At 35.8% G+C, this 11,807-nt stretch overlaps 2 protein-coding genes across 2 annotated transcripts; both read left to right on the forward strand.

Annotated features, from left to right (window-relative positions):
* The first annotated feature begins 3,139 nt into the window (after positions 1 to 3,139).
* LOC126978842 (uncharacterized) lies at positions 3,140 to 7,812 on the forward strand. Its single transcript, XM_050827941.1, has 3 exons — positions 3,140 to 3,502; positions 3,873 to 5,339; positions 6,105 to 7,812. Exons 1-3 carry the CDS (start codon positions 3,433 to 3,435, stop codon positions 7,676 to 7,678), a joined length of 3,111 nt encoding a protein of 1,036 aa, XP_050683898.1. The 5' UTR covers positions 3,140 to 3,432; the 3' UTR covers positions 7,679 to 7,812.
* On the forward strand, positions 7,738 to 9,585 carry LOC126978847 (cytosol aminopeptidase-like). The gene has a single exon (XM_050827952.1). The coding sequence runs from the start codon at positions 7,895 to 7,897 to the stop codon at positions 9,488 to 9,490; it is 1,596 nt and encodes a 531-aa protein (XP_050683909.1). The 5' UTR covers positions 7,738 to 7,894; the 3' UTR covers positions 9,491 to 9,585.
* Positions 9,586 to 11,807: the final 2,222 nt, after the last annotated feature.

Consider the following 11,807-nt stretch of genomic DNA (forward strand, 5'->3'; position numbering starts at 1 on the left):
TGAAGCGATGTCCCTACGCAACACCAAGTTGTCTAGCCGTTCACAGAACAGTTCTAATGTCTAACGGTCTAATGCTTCGAGCTGATACCCACAAATCAAAGTTCTCAACGTGCGTAAAGAGGTTTTCACTATAAAATCTACGCGAACAAAGACTTGTATTGTAATTGTAATCAATATATTTGGGAATTTCGATACCAAGGTGGACTCAACTTCTAACGTAGAGTAATTAATCACAGAACTGAACAAATTAATCTACAAGATAATGTTTTATTAAATATTAATTGGCATGCGTTTAGAATGCTAATGGAGCGTAAAAAGTAAATTATGATTGGTAATTAGCATTGATTAATTCGTAACTATGTTAATGTAATCATGATGAAGTAATAACTCAGACACAACGCTGGAGTGCAATAAATTTAACGTAACCAATCGAATTCTGCAGTAAGCACGAAATATAAATGAAAAATATTAATAAAAAGTAATCATTTTACCAGAGGGAGGCTATTTTGCTGCCGTGAAGCAGTAATGTGTAAACATTATTGTGTTTCTATGTGAAGGACGCCGTAGCTAATGAAATTACTATTACTGGGCAAATGAGACTTGATAACTTATGTCTCAATATGACGAGCGCAATTGTAGTGCCGCTCTGAATTATTGGGTTTTTCAAGAATCTGGAGCACTGCATTGTAATGGGAAGGGCGTATCAATTACCATGAGCTGAACGTACTGATCATCTCGTCCCTTATTTTCATTTAAAAAAAAAAGCGGATTACTGAACCGATTGGAATAAGATTTATATCATAAGATGCAGCGTGTTTCGCAGTATAATTTAATTTATGGTGATACAAATAAAATTTGAAAAACAAAATTTTATGAACGATTCGGGACTCGAACCCACGACCTCTGGGGTTCCGTGGCAGTGCACTGCCAACTGACCTAACCGTTCGAGTGACGTATCGTCATAAAATCTTGTGTGCTTTGTTCAACTCTCAGGTTGTGGCATCATCTAAGAGTTATTTCTCTTAGATGAAGCCACTTCATCTTCATCTTCACCTGACAAACTCTTTGCTACTCGTACTAAACATTTTAAATTGATTTTAATGTCTTGTGTGCTAACTTTATAACTTGAGTACTAAACTGTGGTCTCATACATCAGCAAACAGGAGGTTAAATCTAAAACTAAGCTGCAAAACACGACGGCTATCAAGATCTAATATTCAAATCTTTGATTCAAATCATAATTATAAACTCTGATGGTACGCAGTGTTTAAGAACAGTATTTAAAAATATAAAAACAAATACCTACGATGCATAGCAAGCTTAAACTTTTTTTCAGTGATCACCAGACGAAGTAGTAGGTGATCACCTCCGTCCAGTAAAAAACCACCACCTGACCTGTAGTCGGATCTGCAACGCAAGAGCTGTAGGGACTATAATCTAATCCGCATAAGTATAAAAAATTCATCAATCTATCTAATATATATTATATATTAGAAGCATGTGCAAATCATACATAAGTAATTATTTCAAGCTGAAATTTGATTCTTATGAAGCTACCAGAAAAAACATGATTAACAGTCCTAAATATATGCGGCCGAATTTACTTGTAATAGTTTTCTAAAAATATGCCGTGAGTGGGTTTGAGTAAAGATTTGAGCCACTCGGCGATGGTTAGATTAATATAATACTGAGGATTGCACAACAATTATTGTTAATAAATATTTTTAGATACATTCTGTCGTGACCTGCTCTGTATCATGTGTACCTAGTTTGATTCATGAGAAAAATATAACTTTACTGCTTTAATAGCGGTTTAAAATGAAATGTGATCAGAAAGAAACATGATTAGTCACGATGTACGTAGTATTATACGTTGTACTGCAATTTGGTAGCTGAGGTAATGAGTAATGAGTTTTAATTAAATTACACAAAACCTCGCGACACCATCATTATTTTTCGAATAAGTACTTTTTATATCGAATGTATGTTTGTTTTTTAAGTATGTTTGTTGCATCATTTTACATATTATATTGTAATTGAAATGATTTGTTTATCGATGGAAATGTAAATCATGATATAAAAGAGTGGCAATGAGTTTCTTGCTACTTCTTCTCATTAGCTCAACTATTACGAAGTAGCGGTAGATTCAATAAGCAGATATTTTTTTGACATTCGTAAGTGTCATTTGCGTAACCTACATGAATAAATTTATTTTGATTTGATTTGAATCACAAAAGTTTATTGGTCGAACAATGGTTTAAGAAATATAATTTTTAAAGTAAATACTTATTAATACTTATAATAAAAATTAAATGTTGCAATCATATTGGAATTTTTTTAAATATTTTTTCAATAATTACCACGAACATAATATAGTTTTGTTGGCAGTATGTGAATGGCCATGCAGGTAAGAACAGAATACAATAAGTCATTAAAAATAATGAGTAGGTAACTGTTTTGAACTTTCCTTTAAGAGATGGGCTCTTCTGTGAGCTTTGAGGATGCACTAAGTTTTTTTAGTATAAGAATATGTTATACACCAGGAAACGCTAACTAATGTTTGGCAGTTCAATTAAACTTCACTGGCGTCACGTAACAACTTCTAACTCTAAAACTACGAATGGCGCGATGGATTGACATCATAGTTCTTTACTCTCTGTCAGAATTTATTTCAAAGATTTAAATATACGTAAATTCCTACACTCAGGGAAGACTAACGACTTTAAGTAAATTAACTTTGATAGCCTAATCAATTAAATATCAGAATATAATATGATACAGCCCATATCAACTAGTAAGTAAGACGAGAGCTAGTAAAAATGAAAAGTACTCTGTGAACTAAGAATAGCTTGCCTTATTTTCTTTTTAAAGAAAAGTAAAATGAAATACGAATTCTGCTTTTCAGGCACATTTTAATTTGAACGCCATCTATAGAATAGAGCGTGAATTACTTTCACTGTTCAAAGGACTGCACGACTTGAATAATTTTCTGGTCTTGGATTCATTCGCTTCAGAGTTATTGTGTGCAAGAGTAAGCTTTATCTATTTCAATAGATGTCACTGTTTGGACATTAATTATTCAGTAGTTATAATTTAATTTAGCAAAGTTCTGTTAGGAATACAGTGCATACCGTATATATATATGAAACAAATTTAATCTCAGTTACAGTACTATTTCAATTTTACGGAATTGGATTGATTCTAATTCAGTACGTATATCTACATGTACCTAAATAAAAAGTGGGTGTATGTTGTGTCTTGGTGTGGGCAAACGTCAATCAAAATCAATCACAAGCGATCCATAAGATTGATAAAGTTTGCATCTGGGCGGGCGGGCGAGTTATTCCCAGCGCAAGCGGAGTGAGGCGAGGGTACAGAGGGGCTTTGGTGACTTACGTAGCGGTCAGTGTGCCGGCGGATATCGCGGCCGCCATGGGCAACCAACACTCAAACTCCTACGCCGGTCTAAAGCCCAAGAAAAACGTTCATTGGAGATCAGCAGGTGAATATCAACCCATTCACCCGACAGTCACTACGACTCATAACACATGTGTATCACACACGTGCACTACAAATGCCGACCCTGCTTGAAGAGCTATTTTTAAAAGGTCCGACCGCTGCGATTTCTTTGGCGCGCGCGGCACAACAAAACAAATAACTAATCGTTTTGCGTTCATTTCTAATTTTGCTGAAAATCAATTGCCCAATGACTCTCATTTGATTAATGTCGGTACTTGTGATTGAAATGATGATCATATTAATGTTAGGATTTTTGGTGACTTCTTAGTACATAGGTATTCCAAGTAGAATATATTAAATTTTAAAAATCAACTGATCGATAGCGGGATTCAATGTTTCTTCTATGGTTTCAGGGCGACCGTCTGCGCCAGGAAAACCAGATGTGATTCCGGTACGTTCGGATGACGAACCTAATGCTGTGACGTTACGTTGGACTACCTCCGTCCATGATGGAGGGGCACCTTTACGAGGATACCAAGTTGAATGTAATCGTCTCGGGTCATCAGAATGGGTGCGCACTTCACCTCCTATTGTTCTACGCCCCGAGTTGGTGTTGTCTGGCCTTGAACCCCCACATAGGTACCAATTTCGTGTGGCAGCGATTAATGCCGTCGGACAGTCGGACTATAGCGAACTATCTGACGTACTTAATGTTAACTCCGATAGCGTACAGAACGAAGCCCCGATATTTCTTCAATATCTAGATGATGTTATAGCTTTAGAAAACGATAAAACTGAGTTTCGAGTATCATTCTCGGGCAAACCCATTCCAACCATCGCATGGTTTAAAGATGATTTTGAAATATTTAGCAGTAGAAGAACGGCAATATGTACAACTGAAGCTACTAGCGTTCTTATTTTTCATCAAACGCTTCCCAGTGATGAAGGTGAAATTAAATGTACAGCCACGAATCGTTTAGGACATACAATAACAAAAGCGCATCTCACTTTAGAAGCTGCGCCCAAGTTGCGCTATCCGCGCCAATACGAAGATGGCCTTCTTTATGAGATTAATGAAACTGTCTATTTGAAAACCACTATCGTAGGCAAGCCCGTTCCAAGTGTTGAGTGGCGACATGATGGACAACCATTGATACCAGATGGCCGAATAGAAATAACAACCACTTCAAAGTTTTCCATTTTGAAAATTCACTCGGCTAGAAGAAGTGATAGAGGAGAATACCAAGTACTTGCTAAAAGTAACATAGGCGAAGACACGGCTGCATTTTTAGTCACAATAACTGCCCCTCCTGATCCACCACAAAGAGTTACTGTCACCAGGCAAGTTGACAAGTCCGTAACATTAGATTGGGAGCCCCCAGAAGATGACGGTGGATGCCGCATTGGCAACTACGTCATTGAATATTACAGAACTGGTTGGAACGTTTGGTTAAAAGCTACAACAAGTCGGAAGACCAGCATTATTCTGTTCGATTTGATAGAAGGCAGTGAATATCGTTTTCGTGTTAAAGCAGAAAGTCCATATGGCATGAGTGCACCAAGTGAAGAGTCAGCATGCGTACGAATACCAGGAAAACCTGTGGATATGGAGTTTCTAGCGGTGGAATCGAAGATAATAAATGAAGAACTCACAAAGGAGAATGCAATGGAAGTTAAAGTATCACCAGCACCTCGACGAAAGCGTACTTTAGCTGGATCAAGTTCTCCAGTCTACACGCCATCGAAAGATATATCAGAGGCACAAGTTTCACCAGTGCCTCGAAGACGACAGAGGTCAGTTTCAGCACGTGATCCATCTGAAAGCAATGAGTTTATGCTGGTCCTTTACCCAGACAATAATAAGTCAGCAGAAAAAGCTGGTGAGTATTATACAAAAATATGACTTAAAATAAGCTAAGCGAAATTATGTAGGTATAATTGTATACAAGATACAATTGTCATTATATGTCAATTACTATTAGATTTAATCACGACATCAACTATTTGTAAACGCATTTATTACATATTTTAACAAAAATTTCTTCGCATAAGTAGTAAACAGTTAAGTTTATGCAGTAAAATACAATAATCAGAGTATCATGTCATGGTCAAACCAGAAATGAATTTCGAACCTTTATTATTATATTCTTTTTTACCTCGCACAGCCACTTTGTGGAATCAATTACTGGCTGTTTTACCGGTCCGATACACCTTAGGGACCTTAGCTTAGAGCATGTATACTACTAAAGTAAAGGCTGGCAACGCATCTTTTGACCTGGTGGTGTGGATTTTCATGAGCGGTTGACTCACCAATTCCAACCACGTGAGCTACTTGCATTTCACTTCACTCTTTCACTTTCATATATAATAAAATTAACAATCACCGCAATATCGGTACCGGTATCATCCGCAATGTAATACTTACTTCTTCATTCAAACGAGAAATATTCTTCCACGTGTGACCTTAATCTGGACTGAACTCTAGACTAATCCCTAAGTTGCGATTTTAAATAATTTAAATTATACAGCGAACTATTTATATGGTGACGCGAATTTTGTTTTAATAAAATATAATTATTATTTTAAGTAGAATATTATATTGTCATCATATTATACGTTATCTATCTGAGTGTATTTCATTTCAGAAAAAAGAAAATCGTTTCAACTAGATTTGGAAGACGCGCTGTCACCCCCACCGATTTCTTTGTCAGCACCAGAACTTAGTTCACGTAATGTTTTCCCATTCAAAGCTCTACGAAATGCCGTCAGCTCAACTGAATTATTGCATGAACGAGCAATGGCAAGGTTTTATACAGCTGTTGCCATGAAAGAAGAACAAAGTAAACAAAAACAAGAGAGTGAAAAAATGATAGAATATAGAAATAATAATATAGAAATAGAACAAAACAAAAGTCCCAAATTATATGCGATTGAATCTAAAACACCGAGTAATACAATAAAAACACCAGATATATTTATAAAAACAGATTCTTTAGAGAATAGGCACTACAGATATAAATCCCAAGACCGCCAGGAGTCCGAAGACACAGTTCATAATTCGCAGCAAATGTCCTTCGATGAGGATTACACGGCCAGCACTGTTTCATCAGGCGGTGAGTATTCTGATGAAGAGGGTGAAAGTTTAATAGAAGACATAGATAGACAAAGCCAGTATTCCTACGAAGGCGAAACTTATAACCCAAGAGATAAAATAATTCATCAGTCACATAATGAATTTATAGAAGTACGCGACGAAAACATAGAAAGAGAATTAATAATGAAACCGATACCTCTCCCTGATCCCAATTTTGTTCCTAAACCAATACTTAAAAAAAAAGATACCCATATGCCAAATACAAAAAACTCTTATTTACATAAATCAAATGAAAAAGTAAACAAACTAAATAAGAAGGAAGATAAAATTAATATTTTAAAAAAATTAACAAATTTGCCAATTCAAAAACCTTTTGGTTTACCGAAATTAATAAGCAGAAAAGACAAACCAAAATCAACCGATACAGCTATTGAAGTAAATGTTACTAAAAAAGTGAGTGCAATGGAGTCAAAACAAGATCAGCTGGATGATGAAGGAAAAACAGTTATTGATTATTATGGGAACATTGTGAAAGAATATGGAAGTAACAAAAAGTCTAATACTCCCCTGTATCTTAATACTGAAGATTTAAAATCTGTTGCTGAAAATCAGGAATATAATACGAGAGAAGATACAGAAGCAAAATCATCAAGCAAATTTGATGAAAATCATGTATCTTTAGTAAAGAAAAATAAAAAAACAACATTTAAAAAGATCCAGGGTAAACAACAGAAACTAGATAGGGCTCGAAAATTAGAAAAAATGAAAAGTACAGTTAATATTAAAGAAATTTGTCAAGAAAATAATCGACAGAAACATGCAAGCTCTTTAGAAAGCGCCCAAGTTATTCTTAAAACGGCTGAACGGGCAACCATTGTAATTCCTATAGATTATCAAAAGTTAGAAAAAAAAGCAAAGTTAAAGGTAAGATCAGCCATAGACTACACAGTTGATGTATGTTTACTGGTGTTGGCTTTTTGGGTTTTCTTTTTCAAAGACGAGCGACTAGCCATACCACTTTTGTTTCTCATAATATACCGGCAGTTACAAGAAACAATATATTTTAATATTCCTCAACTATTTAATCGTTATAATCCACCATGGTTAAAGAAGAAAACATCTTGACGTGTCAACGAGGGTGTTATCACTTAATTATGTACTATCTAATAAATATTGTGTGGAGGTTTAAAGTATTCTTGCCATGAATGTTTACTTTTTTTTCTCTATAATCTAGTAAGCTATGACTTGATAACATTTTAGTCCGGTTTTTTATTTCAATTATCATAAATTTTAAATACTATTTCAATAGATCAAATTTACGGTTTTTAATAATCTTTTATTATGTCTCGACGTTATACTGTAATAAGCTCTCGATTGATATCACAATTTCGTATCCAACGCTCCGATTGTGTTCACCCAACTGTTCAGAAGAAACTTCACGATCCAAATGCATGTGTTGTAAGAGATAAAGGACTAGTACTTGGAGTATATTATAATGAACACGTCGAAGGCGAAGGCGCCATTTTAACAGCAAGTGCACAGAAATTTGATAAAGAAACCCACGGCAAACTTTGGAGGCAACTCAAACTAGCACCAATACCGAAACTCGGGGAGCATAGAATATTTTATGACTTAGACTCAAGATACGCATACGTAGCTGTTGCCGGACTAGGTACAGAATGTTTAGCTTATAATGATGTAGAAAAATTAGACGAAAGTAAAGAAGCTATACGTATCGCTGCAGGGGTAGGGGCCCATGCTTTAAAAAAACTTCATCCGTCATCAATACATGTAGAGTCATTCGGCAATGCCGAAGCTGCGGCTGAGGGATCAAACTTAGCTATCTGGCAATTTCAAGAGTATAAATCACGTGAAAAGCAACCGATGATGACAACTACAAATGTAGAGTTATTTGACGATTGTGACGCCTTCGGGTGGAATGTGGGGAGATTAAAAGCCGAATCCCAAAATTTAGCCAGATATCTCCAAGAAATGCCACCAAATATTTTAACGCCGACGGCTTTTGCAAAGACTGCAGTTGATCTTCTTTGTGAATTAGATATAAATGTTGAGGTGAAAACGCAAGGTTGGGCTGCCAGTCATGAAATGGGCGGATTTGTTGCTATTGGTAAATCATCCATTCAACCACCCCTATATGTCGAGATAAGTTATTACGGAACGGATGAATGTGTACGCCCCATTGTTTTGATTGGAAAAGGTGTAACCTTTGACAGTGGCAGTTTAGATTTAAAACCCCGAAACGAATTACAGTATATGAAAGGAGATATGGCTGGAGCAGCTTGTGTTCTTGCAATAACGAGAGCAGCAGCACTTCTCAAGTTACCTGTCAATATTCGCGGAGTCTTACCTTTATGCGAATTAATGCCAAACGGTAAGAGTCCTAAATTTGGTGATGTTGTTAAATCTGCAAATGGAAAATCAATTCATATAAGAATGCCATCCCGAGAAGGTCGCCTTTTGGTTGCAGATAGTTTAGTTTATTCTCGAAATTATTGGCCAAAATTCATCGTTGATATAGGCACAATGTCCGAAGAATTAATAGAAGCACTCGATGGCGCTGCCTGTGCTTGTTATACAAATTCTGAAGAGCTTTTTCATTATTTAGAATCAGCTAGCAGCCTGACAGGTGATAGAGTATGGCGGATGCCACTATGGAATATTTACGAGCAGCGTATTAAAGATTGTCAGGTTGCCGACGTGGCAAACACTGGAAGGCACATCTTCGGAGATTCGCCAAATTGTGCGGCATTTTTAAAACAATTTGTTTGCGACAGCAAATGGATTCACTTAGATACCTATAACGTGGCTTATACCAAAGGAAGGGATTTTCCTTATCTCCGTCGCGGCATGACCGGGCGTCCGACACGCACTGTTATTGAACTTATGTACCAAATGTTAACTGATTCAAAGTTGTAATTTGCATAAGTATAAAATTATTATACAAAATGCATGTTGTGGAATATTCTTTTAAATTTGTATTGAATTTAACGAATAAATTTCTTAACCACTAACCTTATTGTTTTAAAAGAGAAATCATTCACCACAAAAAAGTTATCACAACAATGAACTCGAAATAGTTTATATCTATAGAACTTCTATTTCGATACTTTTAATATTAAATAATATATGAATTCCATCTTAAATAATCTATGAGTTAATGCAATGTTCAACCTTCCTGTATTCTAATGTAGTTTAAGTTAAATTAATGACTTTCAACTATTTTATTTGCAACTTCCCAAGAGTATGTAAGTGGATCTATAGTAAGGGATCTTCTTACAAAGGGATGTTACGGGTGTAGCTTCTACCAAGGAATGGACCGAAGCAAACGAAAAGGTATCTGTCTGAGCCCTTGAAACGAGGAGTAAGGCATCTTGCCCAAACTCGGTTTTTCTCCGTGCAATTCTACGAGTTTGCCGACGTATCTATTGCACGAAAGTCAGTGTTACATGAATGACTGTGGCAGCTTGCTGATCAACACATGGCGATAGGACACGGCTCCACCTACAAATGCGCCCCTAGGTGCCACGTGTTTGCCTTGTACGCATTACGTACGTTAAATTTTCATAAATGTTGTATCCACTTTTTCTTAACACTAGTTTCGATAACGCGTCGTAGACAAAAGGTCTCATAGAATTCACACGAAAATAAAATTGTATAACATAAACACGAAAACACTCAAGGTGTGGGGTACACCCTCACTCCCCTACATTTATACATACACACACCTCTTAAATACTATTATTATTAACGTACGTAATTCTACAAGCATAAAATTACAGATGTATTCCTATCAAAGTTTTGTAATTATTATTCTTATTCCTAAATTGGCATATTTGTAAAGTTATTTTTAAGTCTATTGTAATGTTATATAAAACTGTTGGATTATTAGTAAATAAATTATATATTTACATTCTAGAGGCCACTTTAATATAACAAAACCTATGCATTTACACTATTATAAGGAGTATGCTCAATATCAGACCGAGTGGAACCACATTAATGTGAACGGTGGTTCTCGCTTAGCAGCGAAGAGAAGTCGCCAAGGCTTGGATGCTGATAAAATATTCTGACCGTTAATTCTTTAAGTATATGGATAACTTTTAATTAGGTTTTGTCATACCCTACGACATAAAAAAATACGTATAAAATACTTTTTAAAGGATTAAAACGCATGTAATTGCAACTGTGTTTTAGCTTTCTACGTTTCGTGAAGTTTCCAGAGTACGTTTTCAGGGGGATTGCTGTTGACAGGAGTCAAGATAGTATTTGTCATAGTTGTCATTATGGAGTTCAGCGCAATTTGTTTCTTCGGAGATGGTATTTGTTATAGACAGATGGTTTTTGGCAAAATTTACTGAAAGTGTCCTCATTTTAGAGATTATTGTATCCCAGGTAAGTATTACAAAATTTTAGCCCGTCCTCTCTTTTGAAATAACGGTTTAAAGTTATTTAAATCTAAGATCTTTAAACGAACAATTCTTGTATATATTATATAATATGAATCTCGGAAACGGCTCCAGCGATTTTAATGAAATTTAGTATACAGGTAGTTTCGGGGGTGAGAGATCAGATGGGACATTAGGTGATCCGGAAGACAGAATACCCGGGCTCGAATCCAGATATCCTATTAGTTTTCTATTGGTCAAGTTTTGTACATTTTTAAAAATCCGAGCAAGGCTCGGATTTCTTCCGGATATTAAATGATTATAAGGATAAACTGGTTAAGAACGGTATTTTCAATCGCCGAGCAGTTTCAACATAGATGATAATATTTACCTATATTTGTTTAACAACCCAGCTCAGTCACCGTCTACCTTTCTGTAGTTACACTCGGCTCGTTTTGATTCCTGTGGAAACAACCAGAGTTATAAAACAACACTCCGAACGAAATAAGAAATGCATTTTAACAGGTAATAACTGTTAAAATGTCGTTAGTTTAAATTTAAAAACGGGTGTAAGCTTTGGACACATGTATAGCCGAGTGACCCAGGACCTCTAGCTTAGTAGGTACTAAGCTAGAGGTCCCGGGTTCGAATCCCGGTAGGTACAAGCATTTATATGATGAACATGGATGTTTGTTTCGGAGTCCTGGATGTTTAAATGTATTTATGTATGTTTATACTATGTATTTATGTATGTTTAAGTAAGTATATTGTATTAAATATATCGTTGTCTTGCACCCCATAACACAGGCTATATATGCTTAATTTGGGGCAAGATAATTTGTGTAAAA

This window comes from Leptidea sinapis, chromosome Z (genome assembly GCF_905404315.1).
Source record: "Leptidea sinapis chromosome Z, ilLepSina1.1, whole genome shotgun sequence".
In the NCBI taxonomy this organism is placed as follows: domain Eukaryota; kingdom Metazoa; phylum Arthropoda; class Insecta; order Lepidoptera; family Pieridae; genus Leptidea; species Leptidea sinapis.

Excerpts from the sequence above, each read along its gene's own strand:
- LOC126978842 (XM_050827941.1), top strand. The coding sequence starts at position 3,433 with ATGGGCAACCAACACTCAAACTCCTACGCCGGTCTAAAGCCCAAGAAA. Across the intron at positions 3,503-3,872 it reads CGTTCATTGGAGATCAGCAG|GGCGACCGTCTGCGCCAGGA; the intron begins GTGAATATCAAC and ends CTATGGTTTCAG. Across the intron at positions 5,340-6,104 it reads TAAGTCAGCAGAAAAAGCTG|AAAAAAGAAAATCGTTTCAA; the intron begins GTGAGTATTATA and ends ATTTCATTTCAG.
- LOC126978847 (XM_050827952.1), top strand. The coding sequence starts at position 7,895 with ATGTCTCGACGTTATACTGTAATAAGCTCTCGATTGATATCACAATTT.